Source organism: Phasianus colchicus, chromosome 17 (assembly GCF_987193195.1).
Source record: "Phasianus colchicus chromosome 17, bPhaCol1.hap1.1, whole genome shotgun sequence".
Classification (NCBI taxonomy): Eukaryota; Metazoa; Chordata; class Aves; order Galliformes; family Phasianidae; genus Phasianus; species Phasianus colchicus.
The window spans coordinates 10,950,167-10,964,719 of NC_143452.1; the positions used below are offsets into that span (position 1 = coordinate 10,950,167).

Below are 14,553 nucleotides of genomic sequence, written 5' to 3' on the forward strand. Positions count from 1 at the left end.
TCCACATGCAGAAGTTTGTAACTAGTGCTGACCCCATAATTCTATTTAAAAAAAAAAATAAATAAAACAAAGAAATCCACATCAAACTGACAGCGGCCTCAGGGGAAATTACAGTTCAGAGGAAGGATTAGCTGGAGAACCCAGATTTCAGGGAAATGGTATCGGCCTTTGGAAGAGCACACGGAGGTGTGCGAGGAGCATCCATGGAGGGCGCATCCCGTGGGCACTATGAGCTCCCAGCACTGCCCCCCCACTGGGCATCAGTGTCTCCCATCCGTGGGTTCTGGCTGCCCTCAGCCCCAGGGAGCATCACCAAAAGGGGATTGTTCTCAGCACAGCCCGGCTGCTTGCTCTAAGCAGGGTGGGTGATGCATTGAGTGATGTGAAAGGGGCTGTAAAATGGGTTAGTTTTAGGTTCCCGGGTTCATTTTGGAGATGAGGCTGTTGCTAGGCTACCTCTGGAGTTTGACAGGGCCTGATGCTTCGAGTCACCTCCCAGGGGAGCTGTGAATTAACTGTAACCGCATCGAGCGTCGCGGCGGAGGAGTGCGGCTTTCGAGTGTCTGCTGAAATGGACACAAATCACGGCTGAAATTCCACCTGGCCTCCAGCCAAAAAGCCCATTTTCGAGCCTCCTCCAGACTCATAACCAGACAGCCAAAGCCATCAGACAGCCTTGCTGCACGAGCTCTTGCTCGGGCATTTTCCTTTGGGGAGAGTCCGTGCACCCATAGGAGCAGCCCTCCCTTGGGCTGGGCCCAGCAGCCAGCACTGCTGTTTCATTAGTACACAGATGACATCCGTCCAGCACATGGGAACCACGGGATGCCCTATGCACAGCTATCAGAGAAGGACAAAGCACAGCAACCCCAAGGCAGACAGCCTCGGGACGCCAGGGCCACTGTGTGCCCATCCCAGTAGGACTGGCACTGGGGTCAGTGAGGTGGCACAGTGCAGATCCCAGACAGTGCCCCACAGCACCTGCATGCTGGGCACACCTCTGGCGAGCTCTGTACCCAGTGCCAGCCCTCAGAGCCCCTACACACCTGCACTGAGCTCCTTCTGCACCGCGCTATGCAGGTCAGCCTGAGATGCCTCAGCCCCACACCAACCTCACCCTGGGCACAGGATTTCCATGCCATGACCACAGCGAGGCATCCACTCTGCCAGCCCCGGTCTGCTCAGATGATTAGCATGGAAACAGCTGCAGCTCACAGGTCCAACAGCACAGCCCTTCCAGGACCAGCAGGGAGACTCGGAGGGCAAGGAAACGCACCCAGCACACCATCCCATGCTGAAAGAGCTTCAAGACAGGGAACTGAGCACCCTGAGCAGGTCAAGGCTGTGATGTTTACAGCAGCCTCTGGGGCAGGAAGGCCCTGAGTGCTCCATCAGTACTGCAGCGTGCAGACAAAGCAGAGTAGAGTAAGCAGTGCTCAACCCACTGGCCTGGCCTCCCAGAGATGGGGCTGAGCTTTCCCTGCTGCCTTTGTGAGACCCAGCACTGCATCTCTCCTCACACTCATGGGAACTTTGCACAAAAGTGGGAGATGACAGATACGGATTTGGGTGTGTTCCTTCCTTAGGTCCATGGGAGAACATTAAGTCCACCCAGGAAAGAGCCAGGCTCCTGCCATCCCAGTCCATCTCCTGGCTGCTGCTCTAACAGTGTCCCTTCACCTCACCAGGCTCAGCCATGCTGCAGCACGCCCCATTCTGCACAGGTTCAGCCAGCCCCAGGGTTGCCTTACCTTCCCCACGTACAGTGGCTCTGTGCCTGTGTACTCCTCCACCACAAAGAACTGGTTCCAGACCCAGCCACGCTTCACTCGCCCGCCGGCCAGCAGTGTGGGATCCCCCGGCTGCCCCAGGTCAGGACCCTCTGCCGCAGTGTGCACGGCCCAGGCCCCCAGCTCCTGGATGGCACAGAGCAGCAGCAGCATGGTCCAGCAGCAGCCCTGCAGACCCTTTGCCATCTCACTCTAGAAGGCTGCATGAGCTGCAGATTTTGGACAGGCAATTGGCATCCTTATGGGAAGAGGAGGAGTAAAGTCAACATTGGCAGCGTGGGACTCACTGGTCACTGCAGCGTCCCCATCCCTGCAGCATGCCACATCCTGCAGCTGGACACCTCCTGTTCCAGCTGGCTGCAGTCTCGTCTGCAACTACAGGTGTCCCGGGCCGCCTGCTGCTAGTTCAAGAGCAGTCAGCGCTGGTGCCTTGCAGGCTGCTCCTTCATCTCCTGAGAAGAGTCTGGCAGCTGGCATTTGTCCTTGGGGACAGGGTTGCACGGCTCCAGGATCAGCTGCAGCAGCCGTGCCTGGGAGTGGGGTCACACACAGCTCAGCGCCCACGCCACAGGCAGGCAGCTCCACGGCCACACACAGCACACCGCTGCCCCAGACCAGCATCCGCAGGGAGCACAGCACAGCTTCTCCATGGAAAGGTTCACAGACGAGTTAAGTGGACGAGGTGCTGCAGACAGCCTCTGTTTGTCCCATGGCGGCCCTGCAGCACTGCACGAGGAGTCCGGCAGCACAGAGGCCTGTGTTGCATGCTCTGCTCATGAGCCCATTTGTAAATCCCGTCTTCAAGGGGGTGATATCCCAGCACCTGACGAAGGATCCTTGGCCCAGCTGATGCCAGTCGCTTCCATCCTCTGCTGGCTCACGCATAGAGGTGTAGGGCAGCCAGCAGCATTCCTGGGAGCCTGGAAAAGGCCAAGTGTCAGTGCTGATACAAGAGCGGGGCTCCGTGCTTCCCGCTGCCCCTGTGCCCTCAGTTGGTACCTCCCCCCCACCCTGCCTTGGGGTGTCCCACTGCAGTGCCCGGCCCCACTGGTCCTGCAGGAGGGAGGCTGGCAGAGCTCTGTCAGCACGAGCTGCTGGCTCTCCAGCCCCTGCCACCAGTCCTGGTGCCTCACTTCTCTGCCAATGGGCTTGGAGAAAGGCAGCTATTCAAGGGCTCATCACCTGGATGATGTTAAAGCAAAATTTTTTTTTTTTTTTTAAAGAAAGTAAGCTTCAAGCCACTCATCAGGTGGTGAGGATGAAAACACGAGAGCATTCGGGGAGAGGGAATTCAATAAGGGTGGGGGATAGGCATGCAGCACCCATACCTCCCTCCATCAACACCCTGAGCTTCCACCAGAGCTCCACAACACCCGCCAGGCACAAAACATGCTCATCTTCACCGGTTGGAGGAGTTAATCTCTTGCCATCTGTTACTCTGAATAGCAGAGGGAAAGTAGATGGACAGAAAGGGGAGTCAGTCCTGGGTCACACGTGTGAGGCACCAGGTATAGCTATCTGCTTCCCAGTGAAGGACACTGAGCAGCTGCCTGGACCATGCCCTGCACAGCCCCCTGCAGGACACCAAACAGCCTGAGCAGCCCAGAGAAGGGGCGGCCAGCAAACATCACCATAGCCCTTCCTTGCCCTTGCCATTTCTCTCCTGTGACTGCACCTACCGTGCAGGTCGGTTCCCTACAGCATCCACAAACTGTCAGTTCTGCAGTTCCCTGTCCAGACAAACACTGAGAAGCTGTTTGGCTGCTGACCCAAGAAAGTGCCAAGCATCATTCAGAGCTGCCCACCCCTGGTTTGTGCACAGCACGTCAGGCAATGTATACGAACACATTTGCATACAAGGGCTCACTCATATTTCACACACACAGCTAAGAGTCCTCACACCATCACTCCTCTCTATCCATATTTGTGCCTCATTTGGGTCTACACGTGCCAGGTTCCCCTCAATGGACACATGCCGCATTCCACGCACACATGCACATATCAGCTCTCACACGTGCAAGCCCTGTGCACTTCATGCTCCAAGAAGCACAGAATCCCCAGTGCATTTTTTTGTTAGGAGCCATGGTGCAGAAGCGCTAACATTCCTGCCAGGCTGTTTGTTATTCAGACATATTCACAGTGGCCCCGTAAGGTCGTCACTGATGGCAAGGCTCCCTCTCGCAGCCGCTGCCCCACGAGGACAGGTTATTCCTGCCAACGTAAAGGGCAGGAATTCCTATAAACAAACGCCACAAAGCATTTTACAAGGCAGACTACATCTAGGAGAGCAGGATGATCTGTGGGTGGGTGATGGGCTGACTTGTTCCCTCCCACTGTTACGAGTCTGGCAGCATAAAGCGACTGCTCCCTTCATGGGCCAAACACAGATGTGAAGGAGCTGCCCCACCTGCAGCAGGCTTCAAGAACAGAGATTCACAAAGTAACAGGATGCGTACAAATCTGTTTTTATCATTCCTGCGTGGATACAGAGAAGATACAAATAACGAGATACAGAGCTTCACTGCCACAAACAGCATCTCTCCAATTTCTCATACCTGGGAAATCTGTAGTTATTTTTGAGCGAGTTCCCCCGACAGTGACAGATGTCAGCAGACTGAAGTTGTGCCAGAGTGAGAGCTTTGGGTCAGCACCCAGTACATGCAATATGCATGGGAAGAACACCCAATCCAGCATCTCTGCTCTTGCTACTCCCCAGGCAATGCCTCCAGATGTGCCCAGAATCCTCCTACTAATGGATTGTACCTGATCAACATAGCTGCTAGAAGCAGAACAACTGTGTATGTACATGTTCTCAAGGACTGCCACATAAGCAGAGCATTGGGGAGAGGCCATCACCAGCTGCAGCCATCTCCCCCTGTGCCCTGAGGCCATCCAGGCTGCACTGTGTGATTCATAACGCCGTGCTCTACCAGGCAGCAACAGCACTACAGACATAACAGTTCTGAAGACCTCCTCAGCAACTAAACCCAAAACAGCATCCACAAAGCAGTAAAAGAACAAGCTAAATGCACATACTGAAGCAAGGCAGAGTATGCAAGGGTAGGAGATGCTGCAGTGGGCCAGCATGGCTCCAACAGAGCTGGCCCACAGTTCCCAAGGCAACTTGCTCAGCCCTGTTGCATCTGAGCACTCCATAGAGCAGCTCTGGCACGGCAAGGAGAGTCCTGCTGGGCGCGCATGGGCTGGGCTGCCGTTGCTGTGGGAACCACAACACTGTGCTCTGAGTCCCAGCCATTATGCTGCGCTTTACATTTAACAGATTTCTCATCTTACATCTATGCCTGAACTAATGTGGTTTGCTAGTGGCCACCTCACACTGACAAAGTTCAGCTCCATTCGGCTGAGCGATTTGCAGGCTGCGTGTGGTGGCAGAACACATCCCAGTCCCAGTGCACCTCCCAGACACTCAGGTCCCAGATTCTACTCACCCCACTGTGAGCTCCAGACCTGAGGGCAGTGAGGCGCTGGCACAGCTTCCCAGAGAAGCCCTGAATGGAATGCCCCATCCCCGGATTCAAGGCCAGGTTGGATGGGGCCCTGGGCAGCCTGATGTGGTGGGGGGCAACCAGTTCATGGCAGGGATTGAAACTGTGTGATCTCCGAGGTCCCATCCAACCTAAGCCATTCTGTGATCTTGGTACCCAGAGTCACATAAGAATACATACCCAGAGACATATCTTTGGCAAGGATTTTCACATTCTACCCAAAAATTTTCATCTGTTCCTCTTCTGTCACAGCTCCAGGCCATGCCTAGGGCCAACACTGTGTCAGTGAACATTTCTCCTTCTGGTTATCACACCACAGAGCTCTTCCAGGGGCAAAGTACCTGAGAGCCCCACATTACAGAGCCATAGAATGGGCTGAGTTGGAAAGAGCCTTTAAAGGGCATCTGGTCCAACCCCTGCAATTATCAGGGACACCCCTCCAGCCTGAGTGCCTACAGGGACAGGGCAACCACCTCATTTCTGGGCAACCTGTACCACTGCCTCACAGCCCTTATTGTAAAAATCTTCTTCCTTATATCCAAAGGTTGTCTCTTCTAGTTTGAAACCATTTCTCTTGCCCTATCACACAAGCCCTACTCAAGAGCCTGCCCCCTCCCTCACAGCCTTTATAGATACCCACAGGCTGCACCCAGCTCTTCCCACAGCCCTCTCCCCTCCGGGCTGTACACCCCCAGGTCTCAGCCTGTGCTTATATAGAAGGTGTGCCACTCCTTGTCCCATGCTAATGTCTGTACTACAGCAGGATTCGAGGTACCCCACAGCAACACAGAAGGTCCCACACACAGGGATCATGACCAGCATAGCATTTATTTCACCACATCACTGATGAGCATCCAGCCACAAAGCTGGAGGTGCCACTCCTTCCTGCCACAAACAGCAAAGTGGGAGCTGCTACTTTCTGCAGCCACTCGGTCCCAGCACAGCATCCCGAGCAGCCTGCAGCTGCACAGCATGCATGCACTCACATGGCTGTGTGCCCAGGTCCTGCTCTGCCAGGCAGGCTCCCACACCATCCCAACATGCCCCCTTCTCCTACCACTGCTCCGTCATCCCCACTTCCCAATTATCAGCACAGCTCTCCTTCTCCTCCCTACAAGAGCTTACACCGTTTGTCGGTGTATATTTGGCACAGCCGTACTGTACATCATGTTGACAGTAGAAATTACATCCTGAGCTTATGTTTTACACTCCGCTCTGTCAGGACTCACCGCAGCCCAGTGATCAGGACAAATTGAATAGCATCCCGTCCATGTCAATATTTATTTCATTTTACAAATGCAGCCTGGTGCAAGGGAAAGCAGGCATGGGAGGGGGAAGGCATGGGCAGACAACAACAGGCAGAGGCAGCACTGCTTGCTCCATCACAGCTCTGCAGCCGGGGAGTGATGCTACACCAGCACAGAGCACGCTGACCTGGCCAGCACCAGGTAAACACACAGGGAGCTCCAAGCACTGCCTTTGCCCACAGCCATGTCAGGACTGCCACACCAGAACCGCACCTGAGATGAGCCCTTATGATCAGCAGAAAACAGAGTTGACCGTCAGCTACAAAGGATGCAACAAGGCAGGAAAGTCTCCCTTCCCCCCAGCTCACTGCCAGAGCGATGGGTACCCAGCAGCTCTCTGCTCCTCACCCCACGTGGCAGAGCATCACCCACTGCACCTGCTGTGCCCATGGCTGTGGCTCCGCTGCATGGGCAGACACTGCTCGTGCCACTCTTGGAAGGCACAGGGCAGGAGCTCTCTGCAACCTGGGCCTTCTTCGTCTCTCCACAGCCCAGAGGATGTGAGAAAGCAGTAGCTTCAGCAAGAGGCAGCCAGCCAGCGAGCACAGCCCAGCCCCGGCCTCTGGGGCTTTATTAACTTTGGCACCACGTAGCTGCCACACAGGGAAGGTGGAGAGAAGAGCATTGGAAGGTGCATCAAGAGGTGGCTGCATATGGATGCAAAGCAGTTCACAGTGCTGCTCCTGGCAGGCAGAGCTGCAGCCCCTGGCGACAGCTCAGGACAGCAGAGACAAGGCTCCTGCAGGGTTCCCAGTGCACAGCCAGACATGCAGCAGCACTGCAGCAGCAGCAGAGCACGGCTGGAGGTCCTCTCCAAACAACGAGCAAACCTCCAGCAACATGCAGAGCTCTCCACTCTCTGCCCAAATGTGCCCTTATTCAGGAGCTGGGTGGGACAGCTCTGCTATCTCTTGCATGCAGCAATGACAACAGAGAACAGGAGCCCAGCACGGGGCCCAGCACCACCTACACTCACCAGCTGCTTCAGTCACAAGGGAATAGCTGAGGCCACGTGCAAACAGAAGCACAGCAGCTCTGGGGACCACACTTGTGCCAGCTCAGAGCAAGGCAGCAGCCCTGAGCACAAGCAGGCAGGATGCTGGTCCAGCCAGACTTCTCTGGGAGACGGAGAAGCAAAAAGTCTGCAGATATTTACCAGCAAATTCTTGTCTAATGCTGCCTGCAGCTCTGCACATGCCCTGTAACCACAGTTCCTCCTGTTAAATAGGAAACAAAGCCCCTTAATGCTGCCCTGCCTGGGACACAGAACCAGCTAGCACTGCTGTCTGGAATGTGGAGGCAACACGAGTGCGGCAAGCTTGCTGCAAAGCTTTAAGAAGGTTCATAATCTCCAGGCCTAGGGCTAAGATATGAACTCAGGCTCTCTGGAGCTCACTTTCTCTACTGGATATTGTAAGACAAAATGAGGCAAATAGTGTTTGGGTTTTTTTTCTTTTTTTTTTTTCTTCTTTTATGAACTTTTCAAAATCCAGAGAAGAGGGAGGAGGCAACCTCACCATATATGAGATATTGCCACCTCCAGATCAGGCCAAAAGGCAAGAATTTCCCATACCAGCATCCCACACACTGCCTCTGACAATCCACCTCCGTGCCACACCAACCATAACAAACGTGCCAGGCCCAAGCACCCACCAACATGCCCACATCTTCCCCTGTTATCTTCCTGGCTTCCAAAAGGCATTTTAAGAGCACCTCTGTGGGCTGGACGACAGCACAGTCAGGGCACCCATCAGCTACAGCCCTATGGGGAGTGAGTGCTCTGCACATTGAGCACAATGGGGACCACCACTCCCTCCATACCACTACAGTACCACTGCCACAATGAGCAAGTGTCTTTGGCTGGAATATATTGCCTGCATGGCAAAGTCCGTAAGGAACATCATCGCAGGTAAGAGCAAAGGTGGGGGATGTCAAACCACGCCAGGAGTGGCCAAGGTCATAGCCACTGCACTGCAAGTCCCCATTCCGTATCAGATCCCATTTAAGGTCCAGTGTTCTGGTGAAACAAAGCTGGACATTATAGATCTGAATGATGTGGTGTCACAGAAAGCAACAGCAGGCTAGAGGGGCTGTCAGCACTGCAAGCTCAGGAATGCCCCATAGCATCCTTCTGCTGGAATACATTCATGCATGAGGCATACTCTAATCTGGTGCCCTTTCCAGAATCTCAATGCATTTTACCAATCAAGTAATAGAGAAAAGGCTGGAGATATTGATCTGGGTGGCACACAGCATAAATGTGCGTAAAAATGCCGGAGATAAGTGGCCAAGGGATTCAAAACCATAGAAGCCTTTTCACTTGCGCAGTGAAAGGCCTTTGAAAAGCAGACGAACTGATCCCAAAGGCAGGACTGTGCAAAGCAACGTTGGATGACAAGGTGCCTTTCTGCACATCTTCTGCCCCAAGCCTCTGCTTTTCTTCTCAGGTGAATCTGCACACACACACAGTTCAGGTAAAGTTGTTTTTCCGAAGGAATTTGTACTTCAACAATGCCTGGGACCGGGTGACTAAGCATCCATTTTCTCCCTCCTTTTTAAGTTCAGTTTAATTATTGTCCCCTTTGATGCTGCCTTGAGAAATTCCAATAAAAGAGTGCAGCAACTGTCAGAGCAGGAGCTATTCACAACCTCTTGGCTTCTCATGCTCAGCCACTTTCTGCTATCAGACACACTGGGAGGAACAGTTATTTGTTAAAGCACTCACACAAGCAGTGTTTGGAAAAGCGTATTTTCAAAGTTCTGGATTTATTTTTTCTATTTTTCTTTTCCTCCAAATCATCTTTGGTCCAAGTTTCAAAGAAATTTTAATTGCAAAGAAAATCTCAAAGTCCGCCTTAGGGAAGAGGGTTTTACAGCCATAACGGTTTCGCTCTGCAGCAATTCTTTTCCAAAACGGAATTTTCATGCCTTGTCTACGTGAATACAATACTTTTAATTTGCCTTTAAAAACAAACTCAGAGGAGGTGAAAGCAAAGGCAGCTTCCCGCGGCCCTGACTACATACACAATCTCTGCCCACGTCTGAGAGGAACCGACTCCAAGCCAGAAGGAGAGGAAAGCGAGGAGAGGCTCTGTGCCTGCAGCACAGCTGGCTGCACTGTGCCCCCCCAGCGCCCTGCAGGCAAGCAGTCAGCAGCAGCACTGCCCAGTGCACCTCCTGGACAAACTGCTGTCCTGGCTGAGCACACATCCCTGCACTGACTGCCAAGGGTCGGGTGGGAGAAATCACGGCTCCAGTGAGGATTGCTGTGCACATCCAGACCCGTTCTCCCCATTCAGCACAGCTCCCGCAAAGCGCCTGCGCTGCCCACCTGTTGGACACAGCTCTGATAGCCCCTGGTTGCTCTTTCCTGTGAAACTGACAAATTGCCTGAAGTGCTAACAAAAAAGCAGAACAAGGCACTGGTGCACTCAGATAGGGCAGGGCACGGCTAGTCTTCCCCTCACACAGGCAAGCTGTCTGCTGGGACCCACCAACAGCTTTGGCAGAGGGAGAATCACAGAACCATGAAGGTTAGAAAAGACCTCTAAGGCCACCAAGTCCAACCATCCACCTATCACCAACGTTGTCCATTATCCATATCCCTCAGTCCCACCTCTACCTTTTCCTTAAATACCCCCAGGGACGGTGACCCCACCACTCCCTGGGCAGCCCCTCCAATGCACCACTGCTCTTTCTGAGAAGAAATTCTTCCTGACATCCCGCACCTCCCCTAGCACAACTTGAGGCTGTTCCCTCTTCTCCCATCGCAGGTCCCCAGAGGCTGTGGAGCAGAAGAATCAGCTCTCAGAAGCAGATGGGAGACAAAACCAAGAGGGCAAACAAAAACAACGAAAGAAAAAACCCTAAAAAGTTGCATCCCATTGCCACAAGTCCAAATCTGACAAAGATCTGACAAATCTGACAAAGAAAGGGAAAAAACAAGCAGTGAATTCAATCACGACCTGTCAGAAGGTGCCAAGGGGGCCCACATAGGAAGCAAAATCCATAAAGGAGAGGAGATTATCCCAGTCAGGGCTATCGCAAGGAACTTCTAAGGGTTGGACTGAGCCAAGGGACCGGCCAAACTGCGACTGAAAGGCGGTGCCAAATTGGCTTTAATGCAGAGGTGAAGCTGAAAGAGAGCACATGAAGGAGATGCTTGTCTCTAGATGGGAAGGCAAACAAGGTGATATTGCTGTTCCTGCCTGTAGCACTGGACATTAACCCAGCACCTCCCTTGCCTACTGCTCCTCCATCCCCTGCAAAGCAGCAGAGAGAAGAAAGGAACGGCCCCAGCACTGGGCTGCCCAGTGCAGGGTGAGAGGAATCAAGGCTGACAGCCCCGACAAGTGGGCACCTGGATAGGAGTTAAAGGACAGATTAAAATAAAAGACACAAAATGGAATTCTTAGACTTTGACAAATGTGGAGGGAATTGGGTACTTTTAATCAAATGTTTGGCAGATGTATGAATTATTTATCACTCAATATCGTGTGGTTAAACAGAAGATGTTCACAGCTTTCTTATCCTGCAACTCTCTACCTCCCATGCAAGTCTCCTCAAATTCCTACAGAAACAACATGTGGGCATTACTGAGCCAGAAGGGCTCCAAGCAGCTTCCTTCTATTTCCTGCTCAGGGTCCGAGGGCAGGTTCAGTCCTCTGGTTAAATAAATGCTATGGCAGACACACGTCATCCTTGGGAAGGTCTTGCTGCTGCCAACTCTTCTTTCTCATGCATTTTTTTTTTCCCCACAATAAGGGCAGTGAGGCAGTGACACAGAGAGGAGGTGGGTGCCCCATCCCTGCAGGCACTCAGGTCGGGCTGGGGGGCTGTGAGCACTGATGGAGCTGTGGGTGTCCCTGCGCACTGCCTGGGGACAGATTACATGGCCTTTTAGGAATGGTCCATTCCAACTCAAACCATTCTACAATTGATTCTCTTTGATGCTCTTAGCAATTTTGTCCCTGGAAACCTCTCTGTCCTATGGTGAGATGCACGTCTCCTCCTTCCAGCACACATGGCACCAGGGCAGTATCCTCTCAATCCAAAACGGTGCTGTTTCGAGACGGTGAGACCAAAGGCAGCACAGGGTCACAAAGATTGAAGCCAGGAGGACATAAGGGAGAAAAAGAGAGCAGGGAAAAGCAGGACAAGGCTTGGGGGAGTTGCACCACAGGGCTCACGCCTGCAGCTTTGACAGTGCTTTCCGCCCATGTAATAGGATGATCAGCTGCATGCAGCCCAGATCAGAAGCAGGCACTGACTTTGTTGCTGGCACCTCAGGCCGAAAGCAGCCTGTGAAGATGCAAGTGACTTCCTCAGCACCTCAGGACAAGCTCTGCAGCAGTAAACAGCTGTCAGGAAGATGGAAGAATGAGAGTAATTAGTCTCTTTAACGCCAATTTCAGCCTGATCTTTCACACTTAAGAAAACTGTTCCAATGCTTTTCTTATTTTCAGAGGAGCTCATTAAATAAGAATTAGAAGCAAGATAGTATAACAGATAAGAACATTATTTCTGCAACAATAAACCTGCCAAAATCCACTGCTTTGCAGCTGCATTGCTCAGCCTACCAGGCTGCCCCTGGAATGTCCATCCGTGTGATGCTCCAGACTGGTGCCATCACCATCACGTTGCTACCTGGGCAGTACCACCTCAGGACAGGGCATGTTGGTATGGGGAAGGGGCTCGTGCTCAAACCTTTCTGTTCTCCAGAAACCACTGAGCAACCACAGAGGGGAAAGGAATCTCAGCACCACACCAGTTTGGGACCTGGAGGTGAACATCGTGCAGCCCCACTCCTCAAAGGGGAAGAAAATATGTTTTGTTACGATGCGGCATCGCTCAGAAAAATCCAGAATTGGCAGGAATCCCTGGTGGCTGAGTCACCTCCTCGGGAAGAACTTCTCAGCCATCAGGACTGCAGAAGTCCACCTGAAAGCTGGCTTCTCCAGAAAGAGCACAGCAGGGCTGAGCTGCCACCACACCTCTCATCTCCACCCTGCAGGCACACAGCTGAAGGCAGAGGTGCCCCAGAAACACTGCAGTCCAAGTAAAAGCCAAGCAACGAGCAGAAAGCCCTTTCCTTGGAGGGGACGGGTCCCTCAGATATGGGGCTGAGTCAGGGAAGTAACACAGTCCTACCACAGACCAAAAAAAAAAAAAAAAACTTACTAATGCAAAATCAGAAGCTTTTGGCATCTTGTCTGACAGAATCACATTTTTATATCCTTCCATGCCCAATAAATTCTGTTCACAAAGAACAAGAAGAAAAAAAGAAGAAGTAAAAGCCTTAATAAATGCTGGAAGAGCAGGGAGCTCACACCGACTCCCAGCCCAGCGTAGCTCCTGGATAATCTAGGCAATAGTTTATTTTTCTCTCCAGTGTCATTTTCCCAGCTTGATCTCTACTGTCGCAGTATGATGGTTTCACCCCATTAGCCTTGCTTAAAAAAGTGATCCCAGGACTGTGAGTGTTATTGCCCACATAAATCAGGAGGCTTTGAATACGGAGCACCTTTAAATAAACAGCTGATGGAAGTGAAGTTCCGGGATCATTATTAATAGCTTTTCATTTCTGTGTCCGCTGTGCTGTGACATTCTTTCCCAGCAGAAAGCCTCCGCTTCCTATCCCCAGTACATCTGATCCCATGAGTCCTCCAGTCGGAATGAATGACTGTACCTTTGTGTTAATTGCATAGCCCATTCCACAAACTGAATACTAATATTAACTAGCAATAGGAGGAGGCTTTGCGGAGCGGGAGCAAGAGGATGGTTTGAAGGCAGGTACACCAGCCCCACTGCCTTCCTGTGTGTGCAGGGGGGAGAAGTGCTTGTCTGCACTTCTCCATAGGCAAAGGCAGACAGTACGCACACAGGCAAGCCCCACAACACATTACAAAAGCCCACTCCACCCCCAGACCATCTGCCCAGGGAGCATGCCTTGTGCTGGTGGACAGACGCAGCTTTCCCCTGCCCTGCCACGCTTCTCATATGCTGCCCCAGACAGAACGATGCCCATCACATCACTCCTTGCACTCTGCTCCTGGCCAAGACCAAAGGTACACAGACCCACGGAGAGGCAACCATCCAGATCAGCCCTGCTGGTACTGAAATGTGCTTCTCAAAAGCTTCACCTGGCCAGATCCAGTATTTTTCACTAGCATGCCTTGTCCAGGGAGGGAACGCTCTCCTCCCTCCACCTCTGGCATTGAGGAATTGTTCTGACAGTTGCAGGCAGATGCACAGCAGCCCAGAGCAGATGGGAGCTCCAATTGCCATGGGCAGATCTAATGTCAGCAACTGGAGGAAGGCAAATCACCGCCGTGCCCCACTCCTGGGCTGAGCCTGGGATGAGACCTGACCAAGAGGGACCTCGGCCACCTGTTCTGGGAGCAGAATTTCTCCTGGAGAAAGCGGAGGGTAAGCAAATCTGCCGAGGCGACCTGCAGCTTCAGCAACCTTTGCAGACAACCACAAACCCCAGGGCCAGGTGAGGGCTCTTGGTTTTACTGCCTATTGCTTGCTCTTCCCCAGATCCAGGTGTCAGCAAGGAGGTTCAAGACACGAGAACTGACACAGGCACAGCAAAAGGCTCCTCTATCAGAGCCAGAATGGAAGGAAGCACCTGATAACTGTGAAGCGTGGATGAACAAAGCTGAAAGAGACCACTACAGACAGAGTACACATTTCTCAGAGGGCTGAAAGAGTGTAAAATCGTTTTCTGACTTCAGAATCCTTTCCTAGTTCAAGCCTGAATCATTGACACATCACGATGGACTGCCACGGCAGAGCCACATCTCTCTGACAAATCAAAAAGAATACCTTGGTTTGCTGGATATGATTTGGCAAGCTGGAGACAGTACCCACCTGCCCTCCACGAGGAACTCTGACCACTTTGCCGGGTGAAAAATAAAAACTGGATTCCTCCCTCCCCATCTCCAG

The 14,553-nt window shown here is 52.5% G+C and overlaps 1 protein-coding gene across 5 annotated transcripts in view; it reads right to left on the bottom strand.

The window, feature by feature from the left end:
* Positions 1-14,553, bottom strand: part of CDH22 (cadherin 22) — a 57,915-nt gene that overhangs the window by 34,328 nt on the left and 9,034 nt on the right. For all 5 annotated transcript variants that reach the window (XM_090152433.1, XM_031587920.2, XM_090152431.1 and 2 more), the window contains exon 2: positions 1,752-2,710. In XM_090152433.1, coding sequence (XP_090008559.1) covers positions 1,752-1,976 — 225 coding nt within the window. In that variant the 5' untranslated portion in view covers positions 1,977-2,710. The remainder of the gene's footprint in view (positions 1-1,751; positions 2,711-14,553) is intronic.